Below are 26,722 nucleotides of genomic sequence, written 5' to 3' on the forward strand. Positions count from 1 at the left end.
ACACTATCAAATAAACATATGGACAGGTTGGAATTAAATATTCATGTTTTTGATTTGAGTTTTTGCCTTCTACTCATCTCCACTTGTCTTTTCTTATCACTTGAACAGTGTGTGAACAACAAACATGCGACTTTAATATGCCAAGTCTATAGCGAACTACATCATCGGGTTGCTGCGTACACACTATTTTAAATTATATCTTGACAGTAACCCATGAATTTACGGCAGCTGTGACAATAGGAAATCAACTGGCATTAGTTAAGAAAAACGTTGCTTTTGGTTGGAAAGTAAATTGAAACTTGGTTCTAAAAAAATACGACCAGCTCACAAAAACCCGTGGAGACAAACCAGTCATGGCAATAGACAAGAGATTTGGAGTCAGATTTACAATGTGCAAATTTATAATCAAAGTCAGTTTGACTGAGACCAGTGCAAATCAGCAGGTGAAAAACAGGCAGAGTACTCTTGCTAACTAAAATAAAATTGATATAAAGGCAAACTCTTCTGTTAGAAATTGGACTGTGTGTGGTCTTGTAGGTGGAGACAGCCATGCTCTGGACAGTGAAGGTGGATCACAGCATCATTACAAACTGTTCCAACAGAGAAACCTGATTCTGTGTGTCAAATGACCAGAACAATGTGGACATTTTGTCAAAATACCAGTGTTTCTGAGGAGCAGCAATATGTCAAGGTAAACTCTAAACAGAAGAGTTATGGAACACACCCACACTAATTAGGCATTCGTTCCAATAAACTCCAAATAAATTAACATTCATTCTTTCAAATATGCTTCTCTGAAACTTTTGCACTCTGAAGGGAAATTACAATAAGGCCAGCTGCTGAAATGTCCTGGCCTTTCATTTTTAAAACGGACACTGTGAAGAGAATAGTTTTTTGTTGATATAATAGGCTTTTGTCTTGGCACAGACTGCTAGTAAATTTGGCCTGGCTGTAGACATGTTCTTCTTTTGAATATAATGAAACCAGATGGCCAGATGACCAGCCTGCTGGTGTCCCAGTCAGAAATAGCAGCTATCTAGCGTTACAGCTAAGCTGATGAAGAGGCCCTTAATGTTTATATCTCATCATGTTGTCACCTGCATGGGCCGTTCATCACTAGCAGACAAAAGTTCCATTCCTGTGAGTAAGAGTGATAGATTTGATGAGTGTAGTTTCAAATAAAATAGTACCTACAAGAAACTGCCAACTAAAAGGCTTTTTTGTTAGTTTTGTTTCTTTTTTCGTTATGGGTATCATTTATTTGTATTACTTTAGTGCATTGAGCACTACAAGTTTCCATTATACTCAAAAGATGGCAACATCTCAGCAAATGTCTTTAAAACTGGGCAACTAGCACTAAAAAATTTAGATGGCTGAGTCCTCTTTTTCTTTCATCTGCTCTTTTTAGAGGTTTTCACCACAGTGGACTGTCTGCCTCCATCTGACCCTATTCCTAACATCCTTCTCTGTCACACCAACCCTTTGCATGTCCTTTACTACACCTCTCTAATCTTGTCTGTGGCCTTCTGCTTTTCCTCCTGCCTGGCAGCTCTGTGTTCAGCACCCTTTGTCCAGTACATCCACTTTAACTCTTCAGCACATGTCCAAACCATCTCAGCCTTGCTTCTCTAACTGGCTCCAAAGTTCTCGACCTGAGCGTCAGTCTGACATTCCTGTTTCTAATTGTTTCTATTCTGGCCACTCCCAATGAAAATTTTAACATCTTCAGCTCTGCCTCCTGTCTTTTTATTTTTGCCACAAATTTAGATGACTAAATAATACTGCAAGAAGCTTCTTTCAGCACAGCTGATAGCTCTACATATTTGATTTGGCAGATTTTTACACCAGATGTCCTTCCTGACGCAACCCCAAAGGTGTTTGACTTTCCTCCTGGTCTCAAACAGGGCACCTTTCATATGTTAGGGAAATGTGTAAAGCACTATACTATGGAGCCAGCATAACTGATGTAACAGGCAAGAATAAAGTTCAACAAATAAAAACATGAGGGTCGTGTCCATTTAAGCAAAGTTTATTGAAAATACAGGACTGCTGAATGGTTCCAAGTAACCTCTTCACCTTAAATTAACTGACCACAAAACCACATGAATATTGTTATTACACAACATTTTCAGTGACTTATTTCACCCGTACCAACTGTAAAAATGTGTACTTTCTCAATTGAACAGTTTTTAGTTAAATATAAGATTTAAATGATTTGCAAAAATGAATTAAATTATGTCTATATTTATATGTAATGCGACCTCGCAATTTTTTTTGAAGCAGGGTGCTATGCAGTAACTGTGCACATTTGTGGCTGTGTTAAAATACACAGATTAGGGGCAACAGTAGATTGTGGGAGCTGCCGAGTATGCCGTGGAGATGGGTCAAAGGGAGTTGATGAAGCAGATGGCAGCGAGGTGACCCTGCAGGCTGCCTGTCTGTTCCTCTGTTACTTCATGTAAATCTCAGGTCTGTATGTGTCATCGCAGGTAGCCTGATGGCACTACCAATGTGTTTACACACCTGGACAGACCTGAGGTTGGTGTACTGCGTGGCAAAAACGCATCCTTCCATTGGGATTTTGCTCTGTGCATGCTGCTTGTAATGTGCCAGGACTGTGTTAATCCTGTCCCTCAGGTGTATATCCACCTGCACTGGCCCTCCCCTGCAGTTGACTGGGTTAGCCTTGTCCTTCTGCTCTAACAGAATAACAGAATGGATACCAGACCACTAGGGTTTCCCTCTGAATCACCCACAGAGATCGCCACTGATTAGAAGCTAATCCTCTGTCACTGCCTACCAGGAGAAGCTGCCGGATATTTTGATGGTCAGTATCTGTCTTGGCTGACAATGTTTCATCTCTCTCTCTTTGTGTTGTCACATGTCTCCCTTGTTGAATCCCTCCTCTGCCTATCTGCATAAGCTCCACACAGGTGTATTTTGTACATTTTGCTCTGTCATTTAATAAAAATGGCTCCTTTATCACAGGTCACCCACTGGGTTTTGTTATCTGAGGCTAGCAGGAAGGTGTATGTAGCATTTGAGGTACATAGGCAGTTGTGTGTGCATGTGCGTGTGTTTCTGTGTGTTAATTAGTGCGTGCTTAGGTTGCATACTGGCAGACGTACGCGCTGACTTGCAATATTGAATACATAAACACTGTCTGTGAGCCGCGCCCTAATAGAAGAACAGTACAGTGTACTCTTACCCATTGGGAAACGTTAAAGTTCACACTGATATCATCCAAGATACACTGCACAGGCACACAGGTCCTATACATGCTGCCGGGGAAAGGCAGAGGTACAGGCACAAGCTGAGTTGAGTGCAGAGGAGCTAAGAAAAGAACTGACAAGGCTTTCTGAAAGGGTAAAAAGAGTGGGGGTGGGGGCCAATTGTGGGACAGTGACAAATGGATGAAAAGATAAATGGTAAATGGCCTGTATTTATATAGCGCTTTACTAGTCCCTAAGGACCCCAAAGCGCTTTACATATCCAGTCATCCACCCATTCACGCACACATTCACACACTGGTGATGGCAAGCTACATTGTAGCCACAGCCACCCTGGGGCGCACTGACAGAGGCGAGGCTGCCGGACACTGGCGCCACCGGGCCCTCTGACCACCACCAGTAGGCAACGGGTGAAGTGTCTTGCCCAAGGACACAACGACCGAGACTGTCCAAGCCGGGGCTCGAACCGGCAACCTTCCGATTACAAGGCGAACTCCCAACTCTTGAGCCACGATCGCCACGATCGCCCTGACAGTGGGGGAAGAAAGGGCCACGCTCCTTAGTGAGGTGGAATAAAGGAAAATAACGGCGTGCTACAGCGACAGAGGTTAAGAGCGCAGAAGATCAGACAGAGATGAAAAGAGCAGGAATGTGAGCTGAGAGGGGGGCACAAAGCAGACTATGCTAAGCGACACCCACATAGATTTCTGGTGTGTTGATACTTCATCAGCAGTACTGCATGACTGAAACCAGCATCTTGGCAGTCTCTTCATCAAGTGTGTCTTCTTTCTACCCTCTTTATTTTCGCCATCTCCTACTTTTACCTCTTCCGCTCAATTCTCCTCGATCTTGGTGTTTTCATTATTTGTTTTTCTTTATCTTTGTCCCTTTCTACTTCATACCCGATCAAGGTTTCAACAACAGTTCAGCAGAAACGTATTAAGTAAGCACAGGCATGCACACGCACTTTTTATGTGCCCTCCATTTTACTCATACTCATTTAAACTTTTCACATCACAGAAGCACTTGCATAACTCTATACTAACTTTTTCTTGCCAGTAGTAGCTGCCTGTCCTCTTTACGAGTAAGTTCAAATAAACATGAGTGCGTTGAAGGGCACACTTGCATGGGTTTTACAGAAGGATGGATAAAGTTTGCACACAAACAAAATTCCCTCCTCCTGTATTCGATATAGTCATTTTATTAGGCTTTACCTAGTTGCCTTTGTTGTATAACTCAATGTTTCATTTAAAGATTATCAAAATGGATTGAGCTCTGCCTTGTTAGTCTTTGCTTCAAGTCCAAGTTAGTTTGACACAGAGCATCTGTGTAGCGCTGAAACAGTCATATCTCAAACTGTAACACAGCAGAGTTCGGCACACCATATGTGTCACACATCCCTAAGGAACGCGAGGAAAGTGGATTGGGCAGGCTGCACACGTGTGTGTGTGTGGTGGTATTTTATTTTTGTGCTCATGCAAGTGAGAGGTGGGAAAGAGTGACTACATTTGTTGCACTAGTTTTGCCCATACACTACCTGCTTTATCAGTGTAATTACTTCTGCTTAATTTAATTAGATCTACAAACGAAGTAAGTGTTGTCAGTTCAACAGTGAAGCAAGTCCCGTTTAAAATATTTATTTCTGTGTGGTTCAAGAATTTGCGGATGAATTATGTTTTTCTGTATCTGAGAACTTAATTTATAAACACAAGAATTTTATAGAGTGTTCTCATTTTTTTTCCTGCTCTGTCACACACAAGGGAGACGATTAAACATTGTGGTTACCTCTGACTCTCTTCTCCCCTCACCTTAGCATCTTCACTTTCTGTTCGTTCTGCAAACAATACACCAATAAAAATCCTCCTTGTTCATTTCAAGTACTCTTCATATTCCCTGAATGCTTAACTGTATCTCTTAGTGTGAAACACATTATTCAATCAGCCTCCATAAATCCTGTGCTGGGAGAATGAAAAGACAGTCTTAATTAGGGTGCTTTTTAAATAGTAAATAAAGTTTGAGGCAAAACAATATGATATTGTGTGGAGGTGGTGCTTTAGTTAAGGGATGTTAAGTAAAAAAAACCTGAAGTGTGTGAGTAGCTCCTCCTGCACGTGAGCATACATGTGTAACCCACTACGCATAAACACCTGCTGAGAGAGCAGACAGGAGGTGAAACTAGGAATCAGCAATGCATTTTTTTAAACAATGCTGTACCTAATAGGTAATAAATCGCTGAATGTAGTTTCTAATGGCTCGTATATTCTTCAAACAAGCAGGGAACTGACAGGCGGGCACTTTTAATTTCCTCTTTCTTCTTATTTAACAAAGATATGGGTTATTGAGGCCTCGCAGCTGGAGCCCTGCTTCGAACAGCTTGGTCACTGCCATGTTGCATCATCACATTGTCTCGCTTAGAGAGCTGCTTAGTCAGAAAAACTCGACTTCCTACTTGGCCACAAGAGGCCAATTGTTTTCACTTTTTGCGATGATAGCCATTTGACTGTGCCAGTGACAATGATGTAGGAACCTGTCTGGCCTTATTTGCTGGACAGAATGCGCACTCCTGTTGCTTTGATGTTGAAGTATTTCAGCTTTGCCAGAGGCAGGGCTTTTAGAGAGCATAGCACTGGTGCACAGCGGGGGAGCATGAAGTGGTTTTGGATGCTTTTATTAGCTTCCTCTGGATGACACAGACAAGCTCCCCATACAGCTTCTCTCATGTGGGAAATGGTCAGATCGGGAAGTGAATTCTGTATACTCTGAGGTGACTTTATAAGAGAATCATACACACTGGTTATTGCACAATTAGGAATGAAATGAAACTGGCTCTAAGGTGACCACGCTGCAGAGGAAGGTCAATGGTAATATATAGTGATCTCCTGCAGTACCATATAGGAGTCTGCCAGCTGTAGCGGAGAACTGAGACTTCTCTAGTGAAGCTTAGCAGTGTTGGGAGACTCACAGGGACTTCGTATTTTTCAAGTCTCTTTCCTTCTTTTTTTTTTTTTGCTTTTCTTTTTCAGCGTGACTGCCTTTGTTGGTTAAAACAAAAACCTTTGGGAGCTAATTTTGTTAAACCAAGGGTTCGCAACGTAACGTGCACGAGAGCGCGTCCATGCACGGACACGCTCTAACAAAGTCTTTTCGTGTTCGTGAATGTCCCTGTAAAGCATATGGCAGTCATTTGTACATTGATTTCTTCTCATTTTCACCTTTGCTACTATTGTGCCAACAGCACATTTTTTCTTACAAATGGGACAGAACAGAAAAAGCCCAGTGATCCAAGAATCTCAGCTCCATCTGTCATTCGTTAATTTGCTGTTTGCCTACAGTCAGTCACCCAGAATAATCCATCTGGAAATTTCGGTGAGCTTTTCTACCACCATGACCAAATGGGATTGTGGATGACTGATCACAAAGCTTACATCCACAAAGTCCTGTGCTACATTAATATATTTCATGTAGGCCACCACACACTGACACACAAAGGTTGATTCAGTCCTCTTCAGTAGAGCTTAATACTTGTTTGCAGGTATGCAGTCTGACTATCTAGTGTTAAAGGAACTAAAACACAAATCCAGCAATGTTTTTAATTACTTTGCATATTAAACACTACATTATACATTTTCACACAGTTAGTCATTTTTGTAATTCGCACGTTACAAGTTGTAAAGTATACACAAACTAAATGGACCACAATGCTAGTGTCGTGTTGTTGAAAAGTTTTATTACAGATGCTTTGTGTCTCCTCCGAAAATTAATTCCGCCTGATTTGCTACTGAGAACAGACAACCTTTCTGCCCTGGGACATCAATGTTTTATAGTGACTCATCGATTTCAGAGAGTAAAACTTGCACAGGCATACCGGGCAAGCCATTCAGGTCCCCTAAAGACACAAATTCACCCTGGAGACACTTGCTCTGCTCATACACAAACAGGCCATTTAACGTTTTATGTAAACTTAAAAGAAGTTCCTCTCAGAGTGTGATTCTGTGGGGCAGCTGTGGCTCTAAAGGTGAAGAGAGATGAGCAGTAGCTTTAGGATTGATAGTGTGGTCTCAAATTTCTCCTTCTTACACGTTTAAGGGTCTTTTAGTGAAAAGAAAAACATTTGTTCTCATTCGTTGGACGTGGCCATCCTGCTTTTTTGTGAAAGTTGACCTGAAAATTTTTCTTCTTAACAAAATTACGTTTCATTAAGTGTTCCTCATTCAAATGTAGTATGTCTGTCCACTATACAAGGATAAAAAAACATTTTACATGACATATAACTTGTCACATTATATCACATGTATTACTGAAGGAATAGTATGGCTTATTAGATTTAAGTGTGTAGCATATAATTCATTTGCATGTGTGATACTTCATTGTTTTGTGAATGTGCCAAATCAAAAGAATCCTGCAAGCGCCACATGGTGATTTTGGGCTTCTACACTTAACAATCTGCAACCACCACAAAGCATTATAGTACAAATCTGACCAAAAGTTTGCCCATTTGTTCTTGGACCAGGAGTTATTTTTCATTTGGATTATTTTTCAAGTGGATTTTGAAGTAGCAGATGTGCATACTTAGGTTGAAATCCAAGCTTATTGTAACCTTGAAATTAACCAAAAAAAAATCATTTTTTTATATAACAAATACATAAATCATCTGAATCTTCCGTCATGATGCCCACACAATCTGTCATTGCATTAACAACCCATCACTTAATGTATTTGCATGTTTAATTACCTTTTATAGCTTTGATTGCTTGATTTCATACGTTTCCTTTTTATTGGCAAACAGAGACTCTTTCCTTTGTTTGCTCCCTCTCTTCCATATTTCCATAAATGGTGTCCCCCCTCCCAACCCATGAATTGATGTATTTCCCATGAAGGAATGGTAATTAAGATAATGAGATTTTCAGAACCAAGTGTAGCATGCCAAAATGAAGCAGGGGGGGGGGCACGTTTCATATCTTCTTTTTATTTTAGCTTTCTAAATTTTCCCTCTTTTGTCTTACCAGCATTACCTCTCTGTCTATAGTCCTTACCACATCTGCTTTCCCTTTTGTCTCCCATACACAGCTCGTCCTCATTTGTTTGCCCAGTGTATAATTAGCTATAGGATCACCCATTGTGTAATTATGTATAGCAGTTTGATATGTAATTAAAACTGTATCAGTATCCAGTGTAATTTGTGCTGTGTGATTACCTATTAACAGTGCAAACAGTCGTGCCTAAAAGCCCGTGACCGCCCCTCTCACAGATGTCAATGTGCTTTTCTGTCAGTATTTATGTATCAGCAGGTGTTATAGGCGAGCCAAAAATAAATACGAAATCAGAACAAAATAGAGCTGATGTTTACATTTTGGTCTGTGTATCGTCACATGAGTAGTTCTTTCAGTAACTGCCGAACATGTTAACACAAAGCTTTACTTCAGTACTTCAGTCTTGCCCAACAATTTAGTCAAAGCAGCAACATTATGTCGCTCCCAAAAACAGAAAAGGCTTTTCAAACAGCTTGCTGGAAACCTCATCATAAGACGAAAAAAAGAGGTCAAGTGTGCACACTCTAAGGAAACATCTTAATGAATACACATCACTGCAGCTTTACAAATTCACAGCAAAATAATTGGGAATTCCAGAAAAGCTGCTGGTACTTGGAGGTATTATGTTGATTTTTTTTTTCATCTGATTTAGAAAATGAGGAATTCTCTTTAGTTCATTTGATTGTACAAAATATGCTTGATTTGACTCTGCATCTGTGTGCAGAGTTGTTTAATATGTTCAAACATTGTGTTTTTATGTCCGACTTAACTGCAAAATGTAATACATGAATAAATACAATTAGATCACTACACATGGAGATTTACAATATAGACCAATCAGCCACAATATTAAAACAACATACCTATCAGTGAGGATGTCCTGTGGGACACAATCCATTTTAGCCCGGAGATGCTTAATCAAGTTGGCATCTCGAGGCTTTTGAGGTCAGGTCATCATCTTGGGCTCCTTGTCATGTTCCTTGCACAATTCCTAAGCAATTTCTTTTACTGTGGGCATGGTGTTTTGCCGTTTGAGTCCATTGCACTCAGAATATAACACTGTCCTTAAGTGTGCTTTGTCTGCGATGGCATATACTTAAGTGGTACATGTCAGAAAAATCTCCACATCAATATCAAGACCGAAGGTTTCCCAAAGAACATGGAGTTGCAATGAGGAGAACAATGTTATCAGTTTCACCTGTCAGTTTTAATGTTGTGGCCGATCATGTATATCAAACCTTTTTATTCCAGATAGCCACATTTTTATCATTAGCATCAGGAATAATATAAACCCAGTAGAGCTCTGCACTCATCTCACTACAGAAAAAGAAATGTTAGAGTCTGGGATGATATCAAACATGTCATGCTTGCTAGCAGAGAAACGTGGGTTATAAAGCGCTTGATATGCCACTGTTTTTTTCTCATGATGTAATGGCACAGCAACAACTAAATGTGTCAGAGTTGTGACTGATTACCAACCACACAGAACTTTCATTTGTCATAATTAGGATGGAAAGAATGAGTCCAAGACTTGAGAGTGTCCTTTTTCTACAAATATGGAAAAGAAATTGAAAAAACTTATAAAAGACTTGCATAAGATGTGGCCTTCTTCATATAGTAAATCATATAACGCTTATATGATTTACTCATGAAAGTGGCCACTTTCTCATTACTTTCATACCTTGTTTTAGTAAGTATCCAAAACATACAAGTTTCTTTTATATAATTTTTCAAGGGATCTTATATCTGTTTTCACTCTTGTATGCTTTTCATATAAGTTTCACACAAGACAGATACAAACTTTATAAGATTTATATATATCTTTCCATATGGGTATAAAGGGGAGCACAAACACACCTGCTAAAGAATTGTTATATGTAAGTTTAAAAGTGGCTGGTCACAGATTAGCATTTGCTGTGGCCTCAATGCAAGAATTTTCTGCACATTCCAAGTAAATTACATTTAACATAAGGTGTGACTCAATACATAATTTATGATTTGACTCACACTACATGCATTAAATAAAGCAGAATGGTGGCTTGGCATATTGTGTAAAATGGTAGAGTCCAAGTATCTCACCTCCAGGATTCACAAAAGGTGGAAACTCCAGGTTTAGGAATGTGACCATATTGAATTACAGTAAACTAGCAAGTCTTAAACACTGAAAAATATATTGTTATCTAATCCTAAATAGTAACACATACTGTGGAGATTTGTGAACTTCCTAACCTGTGTTCCTTCTCTCCCTGAGCCTGGTTCTGCTGGAGGTTTCTACCTGTTAAAAGGGAGTTTTTCCTTCCCGCTGTCACCAAAGTGCTGCTCATAGGGGTCATATGATTGTTGGGTTTTCTCTGTATGTATTATTGTAGGCTTTACCTTACCTTGAGGCACTGAGGTGATATATAAATAAAATTGAATTGACTTGAACTTTACAAAAAGGATAGTTGTAGCATAGAAGAATGCATAAGAAGGTAAATGTGTATTGTCTGGAGGAGTAAGCTTCAAAGTAACCATAACTATAATGAAAAATTCCCTTCATTGTGCAATTGCCAATGACTTTTAAAGTTGTGAATTTAAACATTTTTTTAACCCAGTACAAAACATCAAACTGTGTTTACTGGGCATCTCTCAGCATAATGACAATGGACATTTATATTTATAGGCATTTCTTTATGAAAAAGCCGCTATAACGTGGAGCCAAGCTGTGAAGAACTCCAGTGTTGAATACAGCCTTTTCTATTTAATGTTCTTAAGAAAAATTGGTCATTCCTGCATTTTCCTTACAGATCTAGTCTTTTGAAACTAACAAGCTACACTGCTATGCCTGTGTGAAGTTGCGTATCAGAGTTTGTGATGCAGCTATTGATGCTAACTGGACTTTTTGACATTTGTGTTTACTTACTTTGCAGTGGATCTTAGGCAGGTTAGCACATAGCTGCTTTGGTAGAGGTCAAAGAGTAGCCGTTTACCTGTCAAATTAAATATTCATTTTAAGTCACACCAATGAACACATAATTCTGTGGAGGTGCTTAAGGTACCTATATAGCCCTTCTTGAGTTCCAGGGTTGTATTGAGGCACAAACATATATAGCTGAAAGATTGTAGTTTCTTCTTTTTAATAATATCTGGGCAGTTGATCAACCAACTGTCAGTTTATCCTGAACAATTTAATCATTGGATTGTGGTTTTTCTGATATCTATCAATCATGCATACAGATTAAATTGTGAAATGCTCTAGGCTACGTAGTCATTCCATTATGATTAGTTAAACCATATAAATGAAGCCCAAGGTCGATAGGCACTTAAAAACAATGTGGCCACAAAAAAGCAAAGAGTGAAGAAGAATGTGTATATAATATATATATATTATATAATGTTCTCCCCCCCCCCCCCCCCCCCCTTTGTTTTTGCACAAGTCAAAATGGGATGGGCGTGTATTTAATAGAAGTATATAATAAACAGATGATAAATCTCTGTAATGGCATGGCATACAACTAAATTTAAAAAAAGCTCATTCAGAAGTACCAAAAAGTGGATTCTGTTCATCTGGACGTAGCGTTTATAGTGTTTTTCCCACTGAAAACTACAGAAGTAGATCATTAAAAAGGTGTTTGTCTGTATTTCTGCTTTATCCAAAAATAAATAGTCCCTTTTTTTTCCTTTTCAGCTCCTTTGACGGACAAGCCGCCAAAGATCCTGTTCCCCTCGGAAAACAAGATTAGCAATATGGAGCTTCAGCTAGGTAAGACCTTTGTGGGATTTCTTTCCTCTGCACTCAGTGTTATCTGTGTCATTTTTAAATGAAAGCAAATGGATAACTGTACCAATCCTGCCCAGCACACCTACAGGCACTGATCGCAGATTGATGATGGTTCTTTTACTTGCTGAGAAAACAGCAAAACAGGAAAAAAAAAACTGTAAAAGTGTTTGCCATATATGCTAATAGTCGCCACTAATGTCCCTTAGGCTGTTTTGTCAACAATGGAGAGCCCATATGCTGCCAGAGATCCATACACAGGCTTGCCGCATGGAGACGCAGCCACTTTCTGTTGCAGTTGTTTGTCTTCTTTGACGTGGGGTCACGATGGACCAAGCGTGTGCGCGTATGTGCATGAGCGAGTATGGTTTGGTTTCTTGTTTGTTTGTTTTTTTCTGCAGCAGCATATTGCTTGATTTCTGGGCACAGTCCGTTGTCCACATGGTGCTTGCCGCTCTATGAATGGCCAATGTGTCTGTCATGCTGAAGCCGGTCAGACAAGAGATTGGAAGAGTATTTGACAGAAAGACAGGGTGAGGACAAAGACAAAGAGTTGCAATGATTCATTGAGTGCTTGCCTTTTGTCTTCCATCTGATGCTACTGGAATGCAGGTAGTTAATTTAAAATGCCTCCACGGTTGGCTGATCAAGAGTGAAAAATTGCTGCTGTTGATAAACTGACAGGCACAGCCTCACATGTCAGCCTACTCACACCCATGCATGAACAGGTTGCACAATGTTGGCCCTTCAGCTATTTGTCTCATTTGTCTCTATCTTGATTCCAGTGAGATTGTGAGGAAAGACTTCACCCTCAAAAGTGACTCACTCATATTTATAGCCTCACGTCAGTTCCTTCTCGCATTTGCTGTGTGAGTACTGTACAGTAAGTGTGTGTGTGTGTGTGTGTGTGTGTGTGTGTGTGTGTGTGGGTGTGTGAGAGAGAGAGACTTTGAAAGAAAATTCTTTAAAAGAAGAATAGTGTAAATTATTGGATAACAGATTGAAATATCATGATTTTAAGCTCTGCTATGCCTTAAGCTAGAAAAGATCTGGTCCTTACTCCTATTTAATGATTCATCTCTTTGTTAATTCTTCTATGGCTGGTAAATAAAATGCACCCATACCTCTTGTCTGAAATGCAGTGCAACTTTAATGTCAGAGTCACACTGGAGAAAACGGTGGTTGGAGGCAGTAGTGTGACCAAACTTAGTTCAATGAACTTGAGATTTTGTTCCTTTTGTAATTGTTGCTTTGAAGACCAGGGTCACTGTAGTCTGCAACCACTAACAGTCAGTTACTGCCTTTTAGAGCAACTTTGTTTATGGGAAGCACTTCGAGGCAACCTGTGTTGTGATTCTGCGCTATGTAAATAAAATTGAATTGAATTGAAATACTAAAAAGCCAATATGATGAAGACAGTCTGCTTTCAGTTTGCGAATGAATGGGCTCAAGTTAGTAATTGACCCCATTCAATTGTTAGTAATTACATACAATCTGCTTGCAATGATATTGCAATTAACTGTGATAAATTGTCAAATATTGCAAATCTGTTGCTATCCCTGATATTCAGGACTGTTGCCCCACAGCAAGAAGGTCCTGAGTTCTCTAATGTCTGCACGGGTTCTCTCCAGGTTCTCCTGGTCCAAACACATGCAATTATTTGGGTTAGCTTCATTGGTCATTCGAATTTGGCTCTAGGTGTAAGTGTAAACGTAAAACATCTCTGTGTAAACCCTGCAACAGTTTGGCCACCTGTCCAGAGTGTACCCTATGGCCCCCGGGTGACCCCTGAATTGGATAATTGGAAGAAATGGATGGACTTTTATAGCATAGCCAGAATCTCATGAACTTGAAATAACAATTCAGAATTTCCTCCGCAAAGAGTGCAGTAATATAATTTAACTGCAAAGTAACAAAGGCACTCTGAAAGCTTGCTTTTATCTAGTTATTATAACTAGGCAAAAGCAAGGTTGTTCAACTAGTTATAAACTAACTTTAATTTATCTAGATGCACAAAATAAGGGGAAATTACTTTAATAATATGGTAACCAAAGGTTTGGTACATCTACAAATAAATGAAATAGTAAATAGGGAACACTGTGAGATATCTAAGCAAGACAGAGAAAAAAAACAATTAAGTCTAGTGTCTTGCGGTAAGACCTCACAGACTCCCAGAGGAGAATCTAAAACAGAGAGACATTGATGTAAATATTTTACAGTGGCTCCATTTTGTGTGCAGAATAGTTGTCTCTCCCTCTAGATGAGAGTTTCTCTTTTATTTAGTTTTATTTATTTATTCTCTTCTTCCTTAATATTTGTTGAGCCATGCCCTAAGCAGCTTTATGGGGCATTGTGGCAGATTTATGATAGCTAGAACGTGCACAGAAAGAGGCCGGTCTCTTATGGCAAGCGCGAAATAGAGAGGGAGAGGAAAAAAGACACAGGAGCCAGTGGAGGCCGGTGGATGGGCAGTAAAACCGGAGCTGTAAGCAGAGAGATAAATCTGCAACACTGCCGGGAAACACAAGCCAACTTTATCTCCTCTGCTGTTGCAACCAGTGCAGATCTTAGACATCCTACATCCCAGCTAGCTTTACGCAGCGCACACGCACACACTGGCAGGCATAAATAAAAGACATATGTTACATAAACTCTCACGGAAGACCTGCAGCAGAGATGTTCTGGAAAGTCTAAGAAGATGAATGTGAGAAACTCAGGCCTCAGAATCGTGATAGGCAAGCGGGGACTCAGAGACAAGACAGGATGGTTGAGAGGGAATACACACACGGGATTAGAAACTGTTTTCGTTCAAAGGGGGGTTTTGTCAGATCTTCTCTCTTCAGGTTCCCTCTTCCTGGATGTTTCTGCCACTACATCCCTTTCTGCTGATGGACCGAAATCCCACAGCTACAGATTCTGTCACTCAGGACTACATACATTAAGCCCCAATTCTACCACCAAATAGCTGTGTGTGTATGTGTGTGTGCGTGTGTGTGTGTGTGTGTGTACGTGTGTGTGTGTGCGTGCATGCGTGTGTGTGTGTGTGTGTGTGTGTGTGTGTGTGTGTGTGTGTACGTGTGTGTGTGTGTGCGTGCATGCGTGTGTGTGTGTGTGTGTGTGTGTGTGTGTGTGTGTGTGTTGCTCTCTTCACAAATCTCTTCTTTAGGGCATCAGGAATCCTCAGGGATATGTGACTGTGCGTCTGCTGAAAGCCGGCCTGCACTGCATCAGAAACATTACTTTTGGACATCTTGACATTTTCAGTCTGTGTATAATGTTGGATTTTTACCATTAGCCACTCAGCTATTCTTTTGCCAGATTTACTACTGTCCCCCAGTGGTGAGTTGGTGAAGTCCACTCCTATTTCTTCCAGAATTAGGAGGATGATTCATTATATTAATGGGTTTAAATCTGTGTGTAGGTGCTGGGGTTGGTGAGAGGGAAATGCACAAAATACATATACTCACAGTACAGTAATATGACACATTACACATAGCCTAGCAGAAACACACACACACAGACTCACATGCAGGATTGGTGTTGACTCCCTTGGAATGATTTGTCATGGAGTTCAGAGGGTGTGGGTTAAAGATTCAGCTCATGCTTACACAGCACTTCAGTGAGAGCATTTTTCTGTCTCCCCAGCTCTCCCTCTTCATCGCAACACATACAAACATGCACTTGCAAATATTCAAACAACCCGGCACTACTTGAGGTGGATAGGTCACACACACGCTTGCAGCGCAGACCTCTGCAACCGTGGGATAATTGTAACTGATAGAGGATTTTACTATCCCCCAAAGCCAGCAGATGGGTGCACTCGTGTGGAAAGGAATTAGAATCCATTATTTCGGAGAGCAGGAACCAACAGCAGAGGATGGGCAGCAATAGGGAGAAGGCTCTTATACCTACTTCATTTAAACAGAGACGAGTCTACACACATGCACGCACATCCATGCACCTGTACGTGTGCACACATCTTCTCACACTGTACACCCTCAGGGGTGTTTAGAGCTGTAATAGACTGACACTCAAAACGCTGACGTTCCCAATTTAGCAAGTAATTCAGCAATGCAATTTTGAAAAGCTCAAAGAAAAAGCCAGCGTGGATGTTCAGCTTCTTTCATGACCTTTTGGAAACAGCTGGTTATGTTTAGTTTGAATGCACTGACTGAAAGAGATACATCATGTTTTGTTATTGTGAGCCGAGAAAGAACTGAGGGTAAATATTAATCTTGAAAACCCACATTAGCTCGTGTACTGCTGTTGACGTGGCCATAAAACACATGATCAGGCATTCAGCTAGCCTGCATTTGTAATACTGAACTGTGATTATACAGGTTACCCTTCCAGATTCCACTAGTTCAACAAACAGCACCACTATTCATACATTTCATAGCTGCTTACCCAATTTAGGGTCATGGAGGGCTGGAGCGCATCCAAGCTGTCATGTGGCAAAGAGGTGGGTATGGTTTGCAGGTCCTGCATTTTAATTTATGTACCAAAAACCAAAGCACACCTGTCCACTTTAGCCCAGAGGGTGCAGTGTCTGCAAGTTTTTCCAATAATGTAAAATTTTGGTCAGGCCACAAGACAATTATCTTCAGTTCAGTCCATCTTTTAATGAGGTGAGCCCTAGCAGAAATAAAGTTGTGTTTTCTGGATCTCTCAAGCTTAAATGATTTGCTCATCATTCCATGTACACATTTTACACAGTATCCTTAATCTTTGGGAAGCAGGGTTGTAAAGCAAACAATGAAGTCATCAGAAATGTGACCAATTTCCAAAGGCAGTATATACTGCCAAAACCCCCCAAAGAAAATCACATATTGGGTCTTGATAGATTAAATATTCATGTTGAGATACACATTAGAGCAAAGGTATATAACAATGGATAGAGGGAAACAAAATTTATCAAACCTTTTAGGGCTAGATTGAACGCTAAAATGATGTTCCGAAAAAATGTTAGTTTTTTTCTTTAATGTCTTTATATATAAAACATGACATATAGCATCGTTTTCCTCCGAGTTCATGCCTTATTTCATCCATGTTCTTGCTCACCTCTCCCTTCCATCTATGTCTATTTCTACATCTTTTCATCCATTACATCTCTTCTGTTCTCACGGCGTCACCTGTTGACCGCTGCTTGCTTGGAGATTTGAGGATTGTACAGAACTCCAGATTAGTGAGGACATTCTTAAGCTTCGACACCTAGCCTTGACAACAAACATGCCGCTTTTCCTCGGAGAGGGTGAAATTGAAGTTGACATTACTCTGGAGAGTTACTGGAGGTCAAAGGAGATTCACTTCATTAAATTACTTTCTGTCTCTGTCTGCTTCTTTTTTTGTCCGTGTCTTACAAACACACACATACACACACTTTAATTTCCGGACTTAAATGATACATCTTTGACAGTTTCCTCGCTCCCTTTTGCCTCTGTTCGTGCCACCTTTCTGATTTTCAGCTCCAGCATTCACGATCACCCAACATGTTGTTATGTGTTTCAATTGCATCGCAATAATAATGCAAAGAAGTATTGAAATCGTTTAACTAATTAAAAGTAAAAAACTGAATTAAATTCTTTAATTCTATTTTTTAAGTGTAAAATATTGTTATTAAAATACATTTACATTAAGAGTAGTCTTTATAATGAACCATTTCAGAATGATGTATGTTTTATTATAATTCCTGTACCATTTGTGGGTAGATTACTTTAACTTTTTCACCTGATGAAGTAATAATTTTTTGTATTTCCCTAGAGATCAATAAAGTTGTGTCCTAATCTCATCTTATTTCGAGAAAATAACATTACATTTGGTAAAAACTGCATTTATTGTATCTAGAGTAACTTTAGTTATCAAATAAATGTAGTGAAGAAAAAAAGGGGGTTGCAATCCTCCTGAAATGATGTGTGAGTAGACATACAGTAGCAGCAGAAAATCAAATGCTCGTGTAAATAGCATATCAAAACTCTTAAGTGCAGCTTTTGAGTAAAGAAAAGGACTATGCAGCACTTTCTAAAGATGTCCATTTGGTTATGTTAATGTTTTGTGATAAATGACGTATTTATATTACAGCACAGAGATAAAAATCACACACTGAGAACCCTTAAAGGTCACCCCGCAGATATGTCATTATATTTGGTTGTAGCCCCACAGTGACCCAGTGTTAAGTAACCCATGGTGACCGGTATGGTAAGTAGTGTGTCAGCGAAACAAAGCTGAATGTTTAAGTGTGTGAACGGTCGTCATTAATCACCAAGTCTGGGGCACAGAGCAGGGGACTGCAGTATGATAAATGAACTAACCGCTTCTCTCATGCCTAACCGTAAAGGGAGAGGGAGGGAGGAAAGCAGACAAACGCGAAACTGTACAGAGACGTAGCACAACACAACACCCTACTGTGCATCATACACAGGGGTTTGTTTGCTGCTGACTTTAAATTGCTCACCACGGCTGAAGTGAGGCCAAGAGATGCGAGAAAGGTGTGGACACTCTCTTGATTCATACTCGGCTGCTGAGGTACCAATCTCAGCAGCTAATTCAGCATGCTGAATTGGTGTGAGAAGAGGCTATCTGACCGCCTGCCTATTTAATTCAGTGTCCTCTTAATTTTGTATTCTCTTTCTATGATGGTAGAAGAGCATGAAACAGCTCTTTTAATCAATAGTTTTCTCAGGTCAGGTCCTACCTAGGCTGGCTGCACTGGAGTGTTTCATTATGTAACACCATATATACCCATCCAAAATGTGCAGACTTATCTATATTCTATGAACTCCATGTATTTTCTGAAAGCGTGACTGTATATAGGGGATAGGCATATGAAAGGTGCATGGATGTGTCTCGGCAAGTGTGATTGTCTGTGTGAAAGGGATCCTTCTGCTGTACTGATCTGTGACCTCAGCAGAGCATGGTAACCTTGTGATTCATAAATCACTTTTGTGTGAGCGAACACTGCCCCTCAGGTTCTCAGTCAGATCTCTACCTTGCTTGTCACAATCGGTGACTGTTATATATAGCTTACGAGACAAAATAAAAGCAAATACAAATATGACCTAGAGTCCATCTGTTATGCATTACTCAAAATATACGATATAGTAATGGTTGTGTGAACCTTAATAATAAGGCAAAATATGGCTGTGAAAAGAGTTTTGGCTCGATCGCTTAGGTGTGTTTGTCTGTGTTACCTTCTGGAGCAGAATACACAAACTAGCGTGTTATTTTCTGTTACTTTCACCATGTGCTTTCACGTCAGCTGACAGGTGACCCTCTGTTGTGGTCTTGTAAAGCGCTACTTAGAAGACGTGAGGCATTGTGACTTGACGCTTCAGTCAGCTTTACTTTCAACTCGGGGTGCCACGTCCACCGGGCCTAGCCCTGACAAGAGCCACAGATTGCCTTCACTGCCTGCTGTGAGCTCAACTTTCTGCTTACTGTCAGTGTGCGTATTCACTCAGGCAATCAGTCATGTGTTTGTGTTTGTGCATGTGTGCCTGCTAGGACTAAAGCACAGTCATTATCCAGGCAATCCCAAGCACTCGTGCTAAGTTAGTCACGGGTAAGAGTTTCTCCACATTTAAGCCCAAAGATGTCTTTAAAGAGAGACTATTTAGATAATGGTAGCTTTTACCTCATCGGGCTGCTGATGCTCAAGTTCAGTGACAGGTAATCAAAGGAAAGAAGCACCCCACTCATCCCGGCATCACTCTGTATTTGACACAACAAGGGTAGACAGGGTGAGGAGGCAGACATAATGAGACCTGTCTCCTTATTAGAGGGTCTCTTCTTTCAGAAATTGCCCTTTCATCCTCTTCCAGTCACTGCCTCCTCTATTTGGTCAAAGCACCAATGGCAAGGTCAGGGGGCACGATGTAAGAGAGGAACTTGAAATACAGACTACATCAACAAAATGTGACTAAAGAAGCATTAGCCAGAAAGAAACTGATGTAGGCTAACAGGAAAGGATGGAGCAAGGATGATGAAGTAGTGGAGAAAAAAAAATAATGACAAGGATGGGGAGAGATAGGCGGGGGGCAATGGGGAGGGAGCTGGCACTGGAATGACATGCATGAACAGCAAAGCGAGCAGGGGAAAAGGCGGCTTTGCCATTCACTTTGAAGCTTGCTCCACTTCTGTCTCTGTTATGTAACAGAAAAATGAAGAAAAACAAGTGCCAAAAAACTAGGCAGGGTGTTGAGAGAGGGAGGGAAAAAAAGACGAAGAAGGCAAGACAGAACTTCTAAACTTCAGCACTCTGATGTTTCCGGCAGGCGAGTGGCTGTATTCGGACAATGGGGTTAGTCACCGTGCTGCACCAAGCCTTGGTGTTGAGTGAGGGGTAAAAGAGTTAGCAGAAAAAGAGGGAGATCAGTCGGTGGTGTGAAGAGAGACAAGAAAGGAGGCTTGAGAAGAGGCAGTCGGACAGAAAACGATAAGGAGGGAGAGGAGAGAAGGAGGAGGAGGTATAAACAGAAAGCAGAGGAGAAGGACCACACTGAGCGTTTCAACCTGAGAGATCTAGCTACAGTAACTCTCTTTCTTCTTCTTCTTCTTTGTTTCTGTGTTACATAAGCAGATCTCTTTGGAGACCATATGAGGCACTTCACGTATGTCTGTTCTCTGTTAACTAAAGAAGACCTCTGGCTGGAGGCCACAACTTCACCTGGCAATCAGGAGCAGTTTTGCACTTTAGCTAACACCTTTTTACCAGCTCCAGTTTTGCTTTTTTATGACAATCAATCTTCATGATGTCACCATCGCCCACGGCAGTGAATGTTGCTATGGAGATCAGTAGATCTGCACTGAACTACTGCCTTAGGGAGAGCGTATGCAGGCTTACATTAGTGCATGCGTTTGTGTGTGCGCGCGTCGTGTGTTTGTGCGTGTGTGCATCTTTCTGTCTGTGCACACACAGTTCATCTTTAATTGCCATCTGCAATCTGTATCCTGAACACAGTCAGTAATTCAAGAGGCCCAGCATGTGGTAAATAGCTGAGACTCATTTACAAGTGTGTTAATGGACTTTCTCTGTCTCTGTCTTTCGGGTGTCCCTTTCTCTTTTTCTCTCCACAGTCACACATGCAGCTCAAAATATATTACAGAGCGTCAGAACGAATGCGTTATAAAAGTGGTTTGCATAATTTTATGAATAAACACATAGTCAGATAATTATCTTCGATTTTTTTCCATTACCATAAACACTGTCAGACTGATTGTAATTGGCTTGTTTTATTCTGTAAAATTGGCATTAACGGGTGCTAGCCGGTGCTAGTCTGAGGTGGGGGAAAATTAGGGCAGAGTACAGTCAGCTAAAATTTACTGAGGCTATTCTTGCTGCTGTTCAGGGAAGTGTCTAATATGAAATTGAAGTTTGTAAATTTTTAATAAAAAAACTGACAAATCTTTTTTTAACTGTAATTTATCCATTCATGGGATGAGACCGAGCCTCATTTCCTTTAACTATTTTAGCCTGCTCTTGCCTTCTTTTCTGCACTTTCCTCCTCCCTGATTCTCTTCTTCCTGCCTTAACTGCTCCCTTCAACCTCTGAAAAGTGTTATTAGTATTAAACAATGGAAGAATAGGCATGCTAAGTAGTAGCTTTACTTTCCCTAATAACCACCCTCTATGGTAATAATTGCCCCCTTTGAAACAAAAGGAAAAATTCTTCTTGCGTTACTAGGCAGTTAGCATGCAGCTGCAACTGTTTTATGTATTTGTGGGGGTGCCTGTTTACTGTTGCATACTGTATATAGCACATCATTAAAGATATCACACTTTTTTACTCACTCTCTTTTTTGTTGTTAGCATTGTTATCCTCTTCAGTGACAGCTAGCTTGATTTATTAGGCCAAAGAACCGAATGGAACAAAACGAAACAATCATTAGCATGTGTCTTTTGCAGTGTAACGCACTTCTGCACATGAGAAAAGTTGTCGAATTTTGTTATTGTGTTAAGCATATGAAAAAGAAAATTACAACATCGCAGGATGAATGGGACTTAATTTTTTAAACCCCCTTTTTAACAGCTGTAAAGCAGCTAGTGCTAACTTATTGAACAGAACAAGGCCAGTAACTAGCAATTGACTGAAAGCAACTCCTACAAAGATAAAGACAGGTGTCCAGGAGGAAAAACTAGGGACATTGTGTGCTCATTTCCAGGGGCAGTTTTAGGGTTTGTTGGAAACCTTGGCAAAAATTCTTCCAATTAGCATTTAGTATGTTATAAATCTGACAAAACACCAAGAACAACAGTGTACTAGTCTTAGTTGCGTAATAACCAGGCCTGACAATGAACATAATATAAGTTTCCTGACCTGCAATTTTTCATTATTTATTATAGCGTCAAGTTGTTTTATTTTGTTTTGTTTTACTTTAAACTTTTTTAATAGTCAAGACATGTGTTCTTTAATTTCTTATAGAGTTATTCTATCCCATGCTGCCAGCATTAGATCCTATTGTTTATTGTAGAAACAGCTTGTTTTAACACTATAACAGCTTGTTATAGTCCTACTAGATTTTTGTTGTCTGTCTGAACTGTGGATTCTGTTATTTATCCACCTATTTACTGTGTCATTACATAGCTTCAGCTTTTTTTTCTATATAATGTGTGGCTGGCAGTTATTGTAAAGCTAACAACTTTGCACTGCTGGTTTGCTACCTGCTAATAACCTTTTTGACCTCTTCTTACTTAATTTCTTCTCCACTCAGTGGCTTTTCTAATTGCTTGCGCTGCCCTATTAGAGATAACATGACCTTTTATGTGTTGGCAGTTTCCTGTGTGACCTTTAAGAATAAGGCAGACTGAGAACAGATGTGGATCGAGTGGAACGTAATGTGTAGCTAAAGTGGATTCCATCACTGATTCAGCCAAAATAGGCCATTACAACATTTTGTCCTCAACTGTAAAATGAGAAAATTAGTCACCTTTACGTACGTGCAAGTGTAGCCAAGCGTACAAGGACTTCTCTGGCCTCATCTCTTGTTCCCTTTAGTAGAACAGGCCCACCTGATCAGGCCATGTTTCCCAAGTAATCGGTCACTTTCACTGTTTTGCGGTGTTCCTCCTCATCACTTTCTTTACCCCTCATTGGTTTTGAACTCCTGTATCTGTTTTCTATCTCTGGTGCCATCACTCTTTAGTTTATCTTTTTCTTTTGTGAGTCCTGTTCTTAAAGGAAATTTGTGAATTGATTTTTCCCCCACACTGAAATCAATAGAATCGACTGTAATCTGAAACAAATGTTTGGAAATGCTCATTATTTGTAACTCATAGTTAGTCCTTTGTTTTTCACCCCTCTTTTTATATAATTTTCTCAAGGAGTGAGTAAATAATATTAAAAGTACTTTGGTAAGAAGCATAAGTTTTTGACTTTTGGCACACATCTTTTTGCGATTATAGTTAATATTCAGCAGCTGGTTAGAAATAGCAGCGAAAAAGCTGAATTTCAATATATATGAGCACTGCATCCACACAGTGCTATCAAATGGTGTCTTTACCTCAATCAGGCTCCCTGTTTCTTTGTGAATGTGGTTGCTCAAGCATGCACTAATGTTATTTCCAGCAGAACAACAGTATTCCCTTTTGGCTTTAACTCTGTTTGGGAAACATATAACTTTTCCATTACTTAAATTCCCCATGCTCTGCAGGTAGCTTGGCTTTTCACCTGTGTGAATGAGCAGCATGCACACGCACTGGTGAACAAACAAAACTGCCGTGCATGATTGCAGAATTGTATTGTAGATTTACATTCACCCTTTTCTATGTGTGGGAGGTCTTTTCTGAAGTTCATCCCACATATATTTTTTACCTGATAGTGAACAATTCAGGCTCTAAATGTATAGGTAAAACCATAATATATTTCCAATCCTACCAGGTAGATTTTTGGACAGTGACAGAATTTACAAAATTTGTGATTTTACCCCTGTACACCACCACCACAGTGGATCTTAAATCAAACAGTAAATGTGTGATTGAGGTACAGACTTTGAGCTTTAATTCAAGGGATTTAACAGAAGTACCGGATTAACTGTTGAAGAATTAAAGCCATTTTTCATACCCAGCTCTCAATATGAGGTCCAAAGAGATGTCAGTGCAAATGATGAGTGCCATCATTAGGCAAAAAATACATCAATAAAATAGAAATAAACCAATCAAAGAGACTGCAGAAACTGTAGCAGTGACCAAATCTACAATCCAGTACATTTTTTAATGCACTCACCAGCTCAGTAACACCAAAGATACCTGAACAAGCAAAGAAGAAAGCTATATTACAGAATTCCTTCCTTGGTTAAGAAAAATCCATTCAAGTTAGGAACACTGTTGAGGAGGCTGCTGCATCACTGTCAAAGTCTAAAAGTCAAGACACAGCTTCATGGATTAAAACACAGTGTTTACAACATGGTGCAAACCACTGGTTACGCTCAAGAAGAGGAAGGCAAGATTAGACATTTCATGACAAGATGTTGTCTGTGATCTCAAATTACTTTTTACTTTTGTGTTTCTATGTCATTTGCCTTCTGGCCTGTGTGTGTCTTTCATATTCAGTGTTATTCTACAGCACTTTGGTCAGCCCTGTTGTTGTTTTTAAAAGTGCGTTATAAATAAACTAGAATGGTAGGGTCTCAGGTCCCCCTTACATCATCCTGATGCAGGTGAGGGCCAGTTCTTCTCAAATTGCATCTTGGCTTCTACTTTCTGGGCGTTTTTGCAGAAGAAGGAATCCAACTGGGACTGGCTGGACTAGCTGGCTTTGTTTTCCTCTTTAAAAAATATTCACATAAATAAGTGGTCGTGTCCCAGACTAATCAGATACAGTATTAAAAGAAAGCTTAAAATGATTCTTAAACTGGGACACAAAAGTTGTTTTACATACACTATGATAATGAATACACACAGATTTAAAAAGTAATCTTGCTGGGTGCAGCTCTACAACGTATAATTTTCCTTTTAATTGTTCCAGTTTTGCCAAAGTGATGTGTTTGTCTTTCTGGGAATGATAATGACATGACTGAAAAGTACCAAGTTGGTAATGATAGAGAAGTTCCAGTCGTGCAGTGATAATCACTTCTACAGGATTAAGTCCTGACCCACATCAGCTGAGCATATTAGCATTCTGAGAGAGCACTGCGGCAAGATTCCATACCAAGTAAATCCCTGCAGTTCATAGGATGGGAAAGAGGAAGGAAACATAGGACTGGTGGAGAGGAAAGCAGCAAAACAGACTGAATATGTGTGAAAGGCTGCTTCTTTCTTGTGTCAGGATTTCCACGTTTGCTGCATGCATGTTTTGTGGCGTGCGTTATAAGATCCTTCTCTCTGCAAGCCTGTGTTTGAAACCGCATGCTAGGAACTGATTTGCATCTTCTGCATTGAAAGAAATGTAAGTGACATTCCCTGCACCACAGCTACACTGGGCGGCTGATATTAAAGTTCCACTGAACTTTATGTAATTTTATTGATTTTCTTTCTTTTTAAAGCCACTGGCATTTCAATGCAGATGGCCCTGCACTGCCCGGAGCGCGAATCACAAAAACACAAACATAAGCAGAGGTTTTATGCTCTCCTTATTGCACACAAGAAGTGCCTCTAACCATTTCTCTTTTTTTTTTAAATCGAGTGAAGATCCTGCTTCATGGTACTTTTCACCTGTTTCTATTTTCAATGATGGTAGACTCTTTGATCTATGATATTGTCTGAAGTTTCAAACGCTAAAACGCCTCCAGTTGTCATTTGCGTGATGGAGGATTTGAAAGTGCAGCGTCTTCTAATAATTACGAAGTTTAGCGAGCAGCTTTTTAGTGGGCCTCCGTCTTGAATCTTTCACTCAGATTTACATTTGCTGTGGGTGTGAGCAAGCAGCAGATGGTTTGTTGGAAATAATGACAACATTGAACGACTGGCCCACTCAAAACTATTAAGGGCAAATTGTTTTTTGTTTTTTTTTTTGTTGTTGTTGTTGTTTTTTCCATCGAGAGTTTAATCATTTTGACCATCGGTGCAGTCAGTTCTGATAATAAAACAAAAAACTTAATGAATTGTGAAAGCGACAGATATGGCATCAAACCTACACAACCTTACAATTGTTTAGCCTCAGTTCTAACCTTTCCTAAAAATAGGAAACATGCCGCAGCATTTCATTGTCTTTTCTTCTTCTTTTGTTTTTTTTCCTTGTGCATGTTCTAGGCCTTCATGAATGTGCAGCACCCACAGATTTCTAACATTTTCCTAACAGGGGTAATGACATTGTTTGATAGAGTGATAAGAGCTCATGCATTGGACACAAGCCAGAAGTGGTTACAAACATTTGATCTAACTATGGTGCAAGCCATCTTTTAGGACTCACCTCCTGATTTGGACTGAATATAAAGGTTCATACATCCACATTAAGGATTACAATTAATTAAAGATGTATAGATCTTTAATCAGTGGACTTCAGCAGTCTTTATATTAACAGGAGAAGAAAAGACACATTAACCATATTTTCTGTAAAACACTGTTTCACTGAAACGACACTGCAGACTAGAGTGTCTGTTAAGAGTAGCATCCAGAAATTAACCTGTTCCCAGTGTCTTATTTATTATTCATATTATTTCATGTGAATAGCTGGGTCGACCATGCATTTTGCAGACCAGCATCATACACAAACTTTACGTCCTGTGCTTTCTTTTTAAACATCCTTTTGACTTTCGATGTCCCATTCCCAGCT

The 26,722-nt window shown here is 39.9% G+C and overlaps 1 protein-coding gene across 1 annotated transcript in view; it reads left to right on the top strand.

Moving 5' to 3' along the window:
* Nucleotides 1-26,722, top strand: part of il1rapl1a (interleukin 1 receptor accessory protein-like 1a) — a 150,553-nt gene that overhangs the window by 89,342 nt on the left and 34,489 nt on the right. Inside the window, exon 6 of the mRNA XM_085374071.1 lies at nt 11,928-12,002. Coding sequence (XP_085230197.1) covers nt 11,928-12,002 — 75 coding nt within the window. The remainder of the gene's footprint in view (nt 1-11,927; nt 12,003-26,722) is intronic.

This window comes from Diplotaxodon limnothrissa, linkage group LG16, assembly GCF_057381915.1.
Source record: "Diplotaxodon limnothrissa isolate DT_005_m linkage group LG16, D_limnothrissa_male_GT1.1, whole genome shotgun sequence".
In the NCBI taxonomy this organism is placed as follows: Eukaryota; Metazoa; Chordata; class Actinopteri; order Cichliformes; family Cichlidae; genus Diplotaxodon; species Diplotaxodon limnothrissa.